Here is a 13,965-nt window from a genome sequence, read left to right as displayed (position 1 = left end):
GCCTCCACCGTCCTCTGAGGCAGAGAATTCCACAGACTAACAACTCTCTGTGAGAAAAAGTGTTTCCTCGTCTCTGTTCTAAATGGCTTATCCCTTATTCTTAAACTGTGGCCCCTGGTTCTGGACTCCCCCAACATCGGGAACATGTTTCCTCCCTCTATCGTGTCCAAACACCGGGGCCGGATTTAGATGAAGAAAGACCCTAAGCTATTTCACTTGTGAGTCTCCCCCCCCCCAATCCCCCACCCCCATGACTAGAGGATCATGACTACCTGACAGTGACAATGTGACACTTTTAGATCCTACTGTATGTTGTCATTAAACAGTTGGTTTTAAAATACATATGTGATTCACCGCGGAGCGGGCGATGCCTTACCTGGATCGCCGTTTGAAGCTTCGGAGTGTTGGGCCTGCTGCTTCAACATCATGGAGCTGTGGTTTGCGGAGCTCCCTGCCACGGGTCACACTGATTTCAACATCCCTTTGCCGACGGCCACCAGCATGAATCTCCCTCCGCCCAGCTCAGCCTGTGGACTTTGGGAGCCGCGGTCTCCTGTAGGAAGTGGCCGATTCGGAAGTCCAAGCCGCTGAGAATGTTCTCCAATTCCGACGTCAGACGGTGACCCCAAATTTCATTGTACAATGTGACAATAAGTGTCTCTTGAATTGAATGTGGAATATTAAGAAATAAAGAACTACAAATACACTAAGAACAAAATTGTTTTTTTCTTGCCTTCTTCATAGCAAAATCATCCAGAAGTTCACCAAGATCTGTTTGTCTAAGTTTGTCACTCTCAATGCACAGAATGCTCAGTGCAGCCAACCTCTCTTGAGACATTGTGGACCTTAATTCATTTTTAATTCTTTTGAGTCTTGAAAAAGACCTCTCTCCCGAGCAGTTGGTGACCATTAAGCTAAGAAACAGCCGCAAGATTGCTTGCACATTAGGTAAGGCCATCAGAATTGTTTCCTTGTATATTATTTGATAAAGGCCTGTGTGAGACAGAGAGTGCTCTTCTGTATGCCTATGGCTTTGTCTCACGTACGAGTGAAAGTGCAAAAGTTCATCAGTAAGTTTCAGGTCAACATTTTCTGAGCATGCTTCCATCAACAGTTCAACACCTTGCTGAATTTCTAGCTTAGTTACGGCCAGATTAGCAAGAAAGGAAAACTGTTGTGCAACTTCACTGTACACCGTACCTCTTCTTTTTAAATTGGTTTCAAGTGCATCTCGTATAGGAATAAAAGATTTTATACTAAACTTATCTCTTGAAGAGAGTTTATCTAAAGCATCAGGACCAGGTGCACTTCTATCATTTCCTTGCCATTTCCTTACTCTTTGTCTCCCTGTGACAGTTCTGTAGTTAACATCTGGCAGGATGACCTTTGCTTGTTGCTCAAGCTCGTCAAAATCTTCTCTAATTTTGCTTACAAAATCCTGAAGTGAACTGTACAAACTTGCACAAGTACTCAATAACAGATTGGATTTCTGAATGGCTTTGTTGACCTTGTGGAAATGACCTAGCAGACGGGTCCAAAAATGCAGCATAAACACAAATTCCAGTTCTTCCATTTTCTGCAAAAGATTGTTAGCTTGAAGCCTGGTATCAGCCTTCACATTAACATCAAATGACTGAGGGCATCAGTGATTGCGCTGTAACCTTCCAAAATAGCTTCTGTGGCTTTTGCATGTACCTCCCGTTGGGAAATATTTCTTAAAGAATTGTTCCTTATTGACAATTATATTGCAAAACCTGATTCAAATCTGAATCAAATCTGCTTGAAAAAGGCTAACATAACTAAACAAACAGGTTCACTTCTTAATAAACAGAAAACTCACAAAGCAGTTTGGTAGACCAATTCAAAACTTTACTAATTATCAACCGATGGAAGTGGCAAGGAAATCAAACCCCAGCCAAGTGAGCAACACAGACACTTGGCTGTCCTCTGTCTGAACACAGAATTACATGGTATTATATACTGTTGATGCGGTTGATGTCCTGCCGGCAGTTTAAAATAAAATGGTCTAAAGCCGGAAGATGGCCATGGGGGGGGGGTCCAAGAGGAGGGGGTCCATTGGAGATGGGAAAAGGGATCATCAATGGGGGCGAGGACTCCTTCCCTTGGAAGAACGGTGTGAGGTGGAGGCGACGGAAGAAGAGCTCCAAATCGAGGCGGGCGCGGAACTCATTGAGGTGAGGACGGAGGGAGACAAAGGTGTGGCCTCTGCTACAGACAGACCGTTCGGTATCTGAGAGGGGAGATGGTGAACACACGGCAGGGATGGAGGTTGGGGCCGGAGGAAGCAGATGAGTGGACTGAGGCCGAGGCGATGTCTGGTGGGAGGCTGGTGGGTGGTCAGGGAGTAGGGGGGTACGAGGACTGTAGTGTGGGTGGGGAAGAGCTGGGGTCACATTTTTGAGGGAAATGGGGAAGACCCAGTGGAACAGCCACTGAGATTACCAGGGTTGGGGGGACTGGCACTAGGACCCAGCACAGTCAAACTCAAGGGGAGTTGGAGTCTGCAGCGTGGACACAGCGCCACCGATGGTAGGTTTTGTAACAACGCCAATATGTCAAAAGTTTTATACACCTTGGTGGAGCGGGCCGAGCCCCCCTAGATCTCGAGGCCCTAAGCTTAAGCTTGTCTAGCTTATACGTAATTCCGGCCCTGCTAAACCCTTAATAATCTTATATGTTTCAATAAGATTCCCTCTCATCCTTCTAAACTCCAGAGTGTACAAGCCCAGCCACTCGGCCTATATCATTTTGCCTTTATCTCACTTTGTACTGGTGTCTCACATGGTGTTGCATCAACTGGCAGTCGACTCAGTACATTTATATTCTGTTCACACCATTACTCTTATACTTCATAATGTTATTGTATGTAGACAATATTAATATCAGTCTGAAGAATGGTCCCCACATGAGACGTCACTTATTCAGGTTCTCCAGGCATGCCGCCCAACCCAATGAATCACTCTAGTACTTTGTGTCTTTTTATATAAACTAGCATCTGCAATAAAGGCTTTTGGCATTTGGCCTTTATCAGTATTGAGTATAGAAGTCAGGAGGTCATGTTGAAGTCGTATAAGAAGTGGGTGAGGCTCCATTTGGAGTATTGTGTTCAGTTTTGGGCACCATGTTATAGGAAAGATCTTGTCAAGCTGGAAAGGGTACAGAGAAGATTTACGAGAATGTTGCCAAGACTCGAGGGCCTGAGCTATAGGGAAATGTTGAGCAGACTTGGACTCTATTCCTTGGAGTGCATGAGGATGAGGGGCGATCATATAGAGGTGTACAAAATTAGAGGAATAGATCGGGTAGATACACACAGTCTTATGCCCAGAGTATTGGTATTGAGAACAAGAGGACAGTAGTTGAAAGTGAGGAGGAAAATAATTAATAGGAACCTGAGGGGTAACCTTTTCACACAAAGGTTGTTGGGTGGATGGAAAGAGCTGCCAGAGGAGGTAGTTGAGCTAGGTGCTATCGTAACATTTAAGAAACATTTAGACTGGTACATCGATAGGACAGGTTTAGAGGGATTTGGGCCAAATGCAGGCAATTGGGACTATTATAGAAGGGCCATGTTTGGCAGTGTGGGTGTTGGTTTCTATGCTGTAAGACTTTATGAGTCTATAATTCTATGATCTCCATTCTTAGAACAGCACAACAAAACTACACCAACACTGCAAAGCACTGTATCACAAAGGGAGTAATGACAGCTTCACTGAATCATAATAAACAAGAACCTTTGAATCCTGCAACAACTGCTTTGACTCGTGATACTCAGATTGCTTTGTTGTTCATCTCCACTGTCCTGTGAACTGACAACACTTTGCTTAAAGATGGCAGAAAACATCCATTACCTTCAACTGTGTTAAGTAGGTCAAACTAGGAGCATCCAATGCCATCTTAAACCTGTCCCCATTTGTGTTAGTACATTATCGAAAGTCAAGATATTCTCTTCTGCAATGTCATTTGCAATGAAAAATTGTTCCATCCTTTCGACATATTCAGTCAATTAAATTATGTAAAGAATGTGATGTACTATTACTCTCTTGGCTTTGCCACAATGTGAGTATTAAAGGCCAATTCAATGAAATTCAACTCCATATCGCTCCACAACTTTGAAATAGAACCCCAACGTCTCAGAAAAAAAAGTAGCAGTTATTCTTGAAAACATCTGGTTAGTCTGTATATATTTTAATTGCCTTCTCTGAAGATGAAGGAAATGTAACATGTCCCCAATGACTCTGACCAATTTCTATAAATGCAACATAGAAAGTGCCCTCTCTGGATGCATCACACCTTGGTTTAGCAACTGTTCCGTCCAAGACTGCAAGAAAGTGCAGAGCGTTGTGGGCCCAGCCCAGTCAATCATGCAAACTGCCCTCCCTCCCACCGACTCCATCTATACTTCCCGCTGCCTCGGGAGAGCAGCCAACATAATCTAGGAACTCTCACATCCTGGTCATTCTCTCTTCTCCTCTCTCCTGTTGGACAGAAGACACAAAAGCTTGAAAGCACATACCATCAGATTCAGGAATAGCTTTGTCCCTGCTGTTATCAGACTCTTGAAATGACATCTCATATGCTAAGGATGTATTCCTAATCTACCTCTTTCTCTGTAACTGTAATATTATATTCTGCACTGTGTTTCCTTTCTCTTTTGCACTACCTGTTGTACTGGCCTATGGTATGATCTGCCTAGTTAGTGCGTAAAACAAAGTTGTTCGCTGTATCTCGGTTTATGTAACAAAAATAACCCAATACCAATGGCAAATATTAGAATGGCACCTTTCAACGCGGTAATTCAGGGTATAAAGACACTCATAATTCAGGAGAATCAAATGTACAACTTTGCATAAGACAACATTATTTTTATTTTTTAACTGCTCATAACTATTTGACACTGAGAGCAATACGATTACAACATAGGTTCCACAGGGTCATAAAGTCCACCCTTGGTTATCATAAAAATGTACAACCACTCTGTATCCTCTGTCAACAAATCTACAATGTAGAACTATGGGTCAGTGTTCAAAAATAAAAGGTTACCTCCTTAAAATACAGATGGGAGGAAGACTTTGGAACTCTCTTTCACAAAGGTCAATGGATGCAAAATCTTTCACCATTTTCAGGGAGAGTTCAGTAAGTACATTAAGGGAAAGAGGGTAACCAGAGAGAAACTAGGTCCTCTCAAAATCCAAAGCAGCCATCTATCGTCACAGGAGATGGGCAAGGTCCTCAATGAGCATTTCTTCTGCTTTTACTGTGAAGAAAGATGAGAAGGCTAGGAAACTTGGGACATTTCATGGAGATGTCTTGACGACAGTCCCATATTACCTTTGAGGAGGAACTGGACAGCCTCCGGTGTATGAAGGTAGATAAATCTCCCAGGCCTGATCAGATATATTAGAGGAGAAATTGTTGGGGCCCTGGCAGAGATATACATATCATTGTTAGACATAGATGAGGTGCCAGATAACTGGAAGGAGGCTAATATTGTGCCTCAATTTAAAAAGTTCTGCAAGGAAAAGCCTGGGAACTATAGACCAGAATGCCTAAAACCTGTGGTTGGTGTAATGTGACACGAACACATATAAAGATACAACACATGTTTATGAAATCTACTTACAGCAAGGATCTGCAGACATTACATTTCCTAGCTGCTACTCATACTAACCAGCGTAGGCAAGCTCTTGATAATATAAAGCACATGCTAGGTGGAGCCACTACTACCAAGCACTATAACTGGCTACTATGAAATAGCCAATCTACATCTTTCCTTGCCAAAACAAAAGAAGCATCAGTGGATAAACAATATGTAGTTGGAATGTTAATAACACATTTGGGAAAGTTTGTAAAATTACACAAAATCACCGTATCTAATGGGTGGCCTGCAAACCCGTCCGGCCCGTGTGTGGTACGAATCCGCCTCACCTCCTTTCATCAGAGAAAATACCGGGGTGGGAATTGGGGAAAAGACCGGCGGCCCGAAAGGCAGGGAGGGTGATGAGATAGATGTTTATTAAATGTACTTACAGCAAGGATCTGCAGACATTACATTTCCTAGCTGCTACTCATACTAACTAGCATAGGCAAGCTCTTGATAATATAAAGCACATACAAGGCGTAGTCACAACTAACAAGCACTATAATTGGCTAGTTTGAAATAGACAATCTACAGTTGGTAAATTACTGGAGAGGTTTCTGAGGGATAGGATATATATGCATTTGGATCGGCAGAGAAGGCTGATTTGGGGTAGTCAGCATGATTTTGTATAAACAAAATTTTGAAGAAGTAACCAAGGTTGAAGAGGGAAAGTCTCCAGATGTTTTCCACATGGACTTCAGCAAGGCCTGAAGAAGGATCTCGACCTGAAACATCCCCATATTGTTTTTGTCTAGAGATGCTGCCTGACCCGCTGAGTTACTCCAGCTTTTTGTGTCTATCTTTGGTTTAAACCAGCATCTGTAGTTCCTTCCTACACCTTTGATAATTATATTACATTGATAATGTTCCTCGTGGTAGGGTGCTCAGGAAGGTTAGGTTACATGTGATCCAGGGAGAACAAGCTAACTGAATACAGAATTGGATTAATGGAAGGAAGCAGAGGGTGGTGGTGCAAGATTATTTTTCAGACTTGAGGACTGACTTTTGCATCTGTGATCAGTGCTGGGCCTATAGCTGTTTGTCAATGATTTGGATGAGAAGGTGCAAGTTATGATTGCCAAATTTGGAGATGACACTAAAGTAGCTGAGTGCCTCCTAATTTGTATGTTCATATATACTCTCTTAAATTCTTGCTCAACGTCACGAATCATTGTCTAAATTGTTAGAATTTGCTATTCTTGATGTAATCAAATTACATCAAGAATAAAGTAAAATCCAGCAGGGTATAAAACAAGAGACGTTGATTGATTAAAAAAAGATTACAGCTTAATCAATTTCCGTAGTATTCAATTATAACAAAATATCAGTATTTGATATGGTCCAATTGAACTACCTAGCCATGTGTAACCCGATTGCATGATCAATACACCAAAGTTCTTGTCAATTTAATTGTGTAATTATGTAAACACTGACAATTGTGCTAACAAAGGATCAAGGGATATGGGGGGGGAAAAAGCAGGAACAGGGGTACTGATTTTAGATGATCAGCCATGGCCTACTTCTGCACCTATTTTTTTTATGTTTATATGTTTTTCTATGTTTCTATAATCGCAATCCCAAAATCTAGGCTGCAGTAATTTGTGTTTCCATCAGTGCAATAATCTGAGGAGTTTCTGGACAGCCTTTGTTTTCATAAGTTCATGTTATACAAGCAGAATTAGGTAATTTGGCCCATCAAGTCTACTCCGCCATTCAATCATGTCTGATCTATCTTTCCCTTCAACCCCATTCTCCTGCCTTCTCCCTATAACCACTGACATCCTTAACAATCAAGAATCTATCAATCTCCTCAAAAATATCCATTGACGGCCTCCACAGCCATCTGTGACAGTGAATTCCACAGATTCACCAACTATGACTAAAGACATTTCTTCTCATCTCTTTTCTAAAGGAACGTCCTTTTATTATGAGGCTATGGTCTCTGGCCCTAGACTCTCTCACTGGTGAAAACATCCTCTGCACATCCATTCTATCCAGTCCTTTCACTATTCGATTAGTTTCAATGAGGTCTCCCGTCATCCTTCTAAACTCCTATGAATACAGGCCCAGTTTCATCAAATGCTCATCATATCTTAACTCAAACATTCCTGGGATCAGTTGTTTTTATCCAAACAACTTCAGATGTGGTGGTAATTTTTAATCTTAAGTGTTTTGTTACAGGGCACTCTATGCAGCTGTTAAAGCACATGAACTAGTGCATCAAAGCAATGTTTCACTGTAATGTCCTAGTTTTAAATGTCAATTGTTCCAGCTATACAATCCTCGATGTTCACTCTTATATGCCTCCCCAGCTTCTGAAAAGAAGCAGCATACGCTCAGTAATACTCCTCCTGTCCTGTCCAGGACACTGGGCTAGCACATGACAAGGCAGGACATTGACTCATGTAGTTCTGTTTGGCAAATTAAATCAGAGGTAGAGGTTTACCTTACGACATACTGAGGGAAACCAAATAAATCATTTGCAAAGAGAAGATTTCCACCAGGGTTCTGCAGAAGTAGCAATAAATTATAATCATATTAATAAATGGAAAGGAAATAGAAACAGATACAGGAAACAAGAGACCCATTAGTTCCTCCTTCAGCCAGATGTAACATAAGGATAATTGATTAATGAAAGTAATCTTAGATTAACTGTGTGGTGGATTGTGATTAATACGGCAGATATCATATTTAGAACAAAGAGTCACAAGTTCAAACTCATAAAATCCAAATTTAGGACTGATAACTGGAAACCTACATCACACAGAGAGTGATCAATATCTTATGCGGACTTTGAAATAGGTTGATGGGATTGTAAGATCTACAATTGTTTTAGGGAAAATATGAAAGCTGCACTTGTGGATGGGGAGGAGCAATTTTCCCTTCATGAACGTGATCCCATCGTTGGGACAGACCAAAGCCTGCCTACCACCCTCAAACTAACAGTACCAGGAAATTTATTCATCTCAATTTCTTTGATAAAAATCTATTAGTTTAAAATATACAGATACAGGCTAACCCTGTTATGAATGCCTGAGACGGATACCCTAAGATACAAACCAGCTCCTATAATATTATTAAATTAAAATGTCTGACATATAAATACGTCTATTCCTACAAACGGCAGAACTAATTTCCTCTCTCACTCAATTTTTAGAAAATGTTCTTTCTTATCAGTCTCATGTGCTTTTCATGTGATTCATTACATTATTGTAGAAGTATGGTTACAGTATTGAGTATTTTTTTGTGCATTTTCCGACTTAGGGGCAAAATCGAATTAGTCACCTGTAAAAGTGGAACTCATTCATAATGTGTTCATTAGTCTGTTGTACAAAACAAGGAACTGCAGAAGGGTCTGAAGTTCGGCAGGTAAAAAAGACATAGTGCTGGAGTAACTCAGCTGCAGATGTTGGTTTAGCAGGTAAAAAAGACATAGTGCTGGAGTAACTCAGCATGTCATTCTGATTTAAAGACGTTGCTGCTACATGCAAAGCAACAAACTTTAAAAGTTCTGGGGACAGGACAATTATTAAAGGGCAGTTTATCATGTAAGGGAGAAGTGGTGACAGTGACAGAAGGGTAAAACAGGCAACATTTGAGGAGGAGGCTTTCTTCGGTTCAAAGCCGGGAAGGGTTCAAGCAGAGGGGTCACTATCTGGGTTAGAAGGTAAAGTTACTTATTGAAATAATGATTACAGCTGGCAATGTGTGAGCTTCATTTTCTGCTTCCAACCCACATACTGGGCACTGAGGTGACTGTTGTGCCATGATTTTTCATGTTGCTGTTTATTTGAAAGATTCTTATGATGTATTTTTACTTAATTTGTATTTTTCTGACTGATGTGGACAAGCTCTAGAGAGGTCAGATAAAGGCCATTATTTTCCTCCGGTTTCAATGGAGCCACTGCCGCTGGTTGCTCTGTCCAATGTTTTTTGAAGTTTCCAATGTTTTGCTTTCCCTGCATTGTCAGAAGTTACTAGTCCCACACGTGGATGAGCTTTGAAGGAAGAAGGAGGCCAAAATGGAAGGCTGAGGAATGAAGTTTGTTGATTGCCACTTTCAGGACCTTCTGGAACAAGAATTGTACAGACCTCAAGCCTAGCAATGGAACATAAAATGTAGAACAGTATAGAAAAAGAACAGGCCATTCGCTCCACAATGTCTTTGCTGAACACGATGCCAAGATAAACTAATCTTATCTGCCCACACATGGTCCATATCCCTCCATTCTCCATATTAGGGAATCCTTCACTCAAAGTGAATGCAATAGTTTTTTAGCACCCATTGATATAACTGGAAGGCTGGAAATCAAATTGAGTGAGCTCTCTGGATTGTATTTTCCATGTGGTATATCCAGTGTGCTGAAGTCTTACGTGGTTGAACGGTGGAGATGTGAACAAGTGACAAGAATTATTCTCATAAAACATTAGTGATTATTATCCCTCTCTTCTAACCCAAGCTTCATGAAAAATTATGGAATACATAAGTATTAATCTTCACCTGTTGCTCTTGCTATCAAGTTTGTTGGGTACTGGAGAAGATGGTATTTGTTCCAGAACCAGATGATTAACTCAGTTTAGTTCAGTTTCAGTTCAGTTTAGTTTATTGTCATGTGTACCGAGGTACAGTGAAAAGCTTTTGTTGCGTGCTATCCAGTCAGCAGAAAGACAATACATGATTACAATCGAGCCATTTACAGTGTATAGATACATGATAAGGGAATAACATTTAGTGAAAAGTAAAGCCAGCAAGATCTGATCAAGGATAGTTCGAGGATAGTCTCAGATAATGGAGGCAGAAGATTTAGAATAACTCAGGAATGTTTGGGTCCCTCCATTGGAAGAGATAAGAACAGGGCATCCCATGTAACCTGTTCATCATTTTTCAGAATCCTGGCTATATTATGTCAGAGGAGAGAGAGGAAGAAGGGAAATACACTGGTTGGATATGTGTTTATAATCTCGCTATTATCCGGTTTCCAAGGAGTTAGATATACAGTACATGGTGTGGAGATATCAAGTAAGATACAGACATGTTCTGGATCAGAAATGAAAGATTATTTGAGATTGTTCACAAAATTGTTGCAGCCCTGTTTAATTGAACCGAAAGGGATATTGGCAAGTGTGGCACTTTGGCGGTTGTGGGCAATGAATGGGTGAAGGTTGCCACTATTGACTGAAAGATTTTGCTGAAGTTAGTCTTCGTGAGGTAAACATCACCTGCTGCTGGAACGTCATAAACTTTTACTTTTGGTCTGCCTAAAATCCGCTGGTCCTCCAAAGCGAGGAGGGATCCACAAACAAATGCTGCCAACTGGCACGTTCTAAGGTGCAGGACTACAGGGTGACTCCTGTGTTACCGCAGTACTGGAAAAGGAAATTCAATGTCACAGAATTCGCAAAAATTGAAAAAATGGATGAAAAATCCACTTGGGGAAGGGAGATTGGTGTGTACAAAGGTGACTAGGGTGGTGGGAGATGGTGAGAGAGATGTAAGCAGACTGGGATTGGGTGGGGGGGTGGCAGGAGGAGGGGAGTCAGCGGGGAAAGAGAGGGGCTGAGGTTTGGAGGGTGTTACCCTGTACTTGAAATTAGAGAATTACGTTACCGCTACAGAGGCTCATCTCCCATCCTATGAAGCATATTTCCCTTTTGTCTCCCCTCTTTCCCCTCCTCCCTCTTCCCTTCTATCCATATCTCTCCCTTGGTTTTACATTTCCTCCTCTCCTTTTTACTTTTAGCCTTTGTCACTATCTCCACTCATCTGCCTATCAAACCCCCCTCACCTCTACCCACCATTGCTTGCCAGGCTTTGCCTCACCCTCAGCTCCCTTTTCCAACTTTCTTCCCCCTACTGCAGCAGACTTACTGTAAGAAGGCCCCCAGCCTGAAACATGACATGTTTATTCCCTCCCCAGTGCTTTGTGACCTGCTGAGCTCCTCCAGTAGTTTGTTTTTGTACGCAAGGCAATCTTTCTATCCCATTTTAATTATATCTCAATGAGAGACCTTTGCCATTTTTGAAATGAGTTGGAGTAATACTTGCTGGCTACACTAGCAGTCACTTGCTTCTTCATCTGATTCCAGCTTGATATATATATGATGGAACTAAAGTAATATGTGGTTTAATATTGTGTAGGAAGGAACTGTAAATGCTGGTATATACCGGAGATGGACACAAAGTGCTGGAGTAACTCGATGGGTCAGGCAGCATCTCTTGAGAGAAAGGATGGATGGCATATTGAGTCGGGGTACTTCGCCAGTCTGAAGAAAGGTCACAACCTGAAATGTCACTCATCCTTTTTCTCCAGAGATGCTGCCTGACCTGCTGAGTTGCACCGGCACTTTGTGTTTATCTTCGTTGGTTAATATCTCTGTGAATAAAATTAAATAATTAATGACCATTCAAATTCTATTCATTATTATGCGGCAACATGCATTGTGTTGCTTATTTTTTCTTGTTTAATGATCTAAATAACTGATTGTTTGGCAGCACAATGTTTAAGTATCAGGCAACGTGTTATAAAAAAAATCCAGAAGTCTACGATAATGAGGCATGGACAAAACTACAAACCAATCACTGAACTAATGGGGATACTAACAGTTGCTCGGTCCCTAGATTCATCTGTGCACCAGATGCTTGGAAACAACAACGGAATTATCTTGGAGACACAACAAGAAGCTATCAGCTACATTTTGATGGGATGGCGATCATTGTGCTGTTATTTGTTGAGTAGATCTAATCTATTGCAATAATTACTTTGCTTTGCTTCGCTTTCAGCAACACAGATGTGCACACCGTGGCCTCATTGCTCAAGCTGTATCTACGGGAGCTGCCAGAGCCAGTCATTCCCTATGCTAAATATGATGAGTTCCTCTTGTGTGCCAAATTCTTCACCAAAGAACAAGAGACTGTAAGAATTTTGCCTCAACTTTGACTGAAATTCAAAAATTAACCTGAGACTGTATTTTCAATATGTAGGTTTTTTGTTTCAAGATACAGCATGGAACCAGTCCCTTCAGCCTACTGAGTCCACGCAGACTATTGGCCATCCATTCACACTAGTTGCATGTTATCGCACTTTGGATCTGCTCTCTATACACCAGTGACAATTTTACAGAGGTCAAGTAAACTACAAACACAAGGAAGTTTTTGGGATGTGGGATAAAACCGCAGCAACTGAAGGAAACGGATACAATCACAGGGAGAACCTGCAAACCCCACACAGACAGCACCCGAGGTCAGGAACGAACCTGGGTCTCCAGAGCTGTGAGGTAGCAGCCCCGTTAGGTGGCCCATTGTGCCGCCCTAAAGGGGCGCTGTCAGAGGTGGGATACAAACCCATACCTCCAGAGGAAACTCTTCTTTCCATACCTTCTCCCTCTCTGTTCATGCCCATTGAGCTGTATGTTTGTCCCAGCAATGCTTATCAACAGATTAAAGGCTGGCAGCATGGAGCTACTTAAGAATTTAGATGTGGATATTTGTATTTTTGACCAACATGTAAAAAGAGTCTTACATATCATCACTTGGTATTTATCCTCAGCATTGATAATCTCACGGTGTGAGCCAGTGCTGGTCAGCCTTTTAGAGGGGTTAGCTTGTAAAATGGTGAAGAGAAATGTATGCATTGTGCATTTTGATCATTTTGACATTTACTTCCTTGCATGCAGTTTATGAGTTCGCTGCTAAAGTGATTTGTAGCAGTCAGAAAAAAACAGACCAGCACTATTGAAGCAGTACAACACTGCATGGAGAAAGGAGTTGTCAATGAAGTCAGAATATCTAATCTAAATAGCCTCTTCCTCCGAGTCAGCAGAAACAGGCAACTAACAATTGGTGCATGTTGGGTCATGAGCCTCTGGCCAGACTCTCGACAGAGCAGGGTGCTTGCAACACATCTCGTTCTTTGAGCCAGCAGTCTCAGACTTAATCTGTCAAAGAAAGAATCATAACCAACGGGGAAAATAACCAAGAACCTGTCCAAAGTCATGCTGTATCTTATAAATGATTGACAAAATGACAAACACTGGTGCAAAAAGAAAGTCTGCAAGGTATTGCTCTGAATAGTAATTGATGTTTGCCAACGAGTTAAACATTTATCAGTGTCGTGCTTAAGATGTCCTCCTTGAAAATCAGTGTAAGATAAAACAGTGCTGTTGTGGTGATACTTGTGGCGAGTCCATTGTTCACTGCAGACATAGACATGCCATGGAATACACAATGTGTTGAAAATTAATAGACAATACTGCCGGTTAGTTAGCAGGCAGACAGAATTAATCAGTTCAGGTATGAGCCATCG

General features: G+C 41.6%; 1 protein-coding gene across 6 annotated transcripts in view; it reads left to right on the top strand.

The window, feature by feature from the left end:
• Positions 1–13,965, top strand: part of arhgap24 (Rho GTPase activating protein 24) — a 467,578-nt gene that overhangs the window by 435,022 nt on the left and 18,591 nt on the right. For all 6 annotated transcript variants that reach the window (XM_055640060.1, XM_055640045.1, XM_055640051.1 and 3 more), the window contains one exon: positions 12,444–12,576. In XM_055640060.1, coding sequence (XP_055496035.1) covers positions 12,444–12,576 — 133 coding nt within the window. The remainder of the gene's footprint in view (positions 1–12,443; positions 12,577–13,965) is intronic.

The sequence above is a fragment of the Leucoraja erinacea genome, chromosome 1 (assembly GCF_028641065.1).
Source record: "Leucoraja erinacea ecotype New England chromosome 1, Leri_hhj_1, whole genome shotgun sequence".
Classification (NCBI taxonomy): domain Eukaryota; kingdom Metazoa; phylum Chordata; class Chondrichthyes; order Rajiformes; family Rajidae; genus Leucoraja; species Leucoraja erinaceus.
This window is presented reverse-complemented; position numbering and strand designations above follow the sequence as displayed.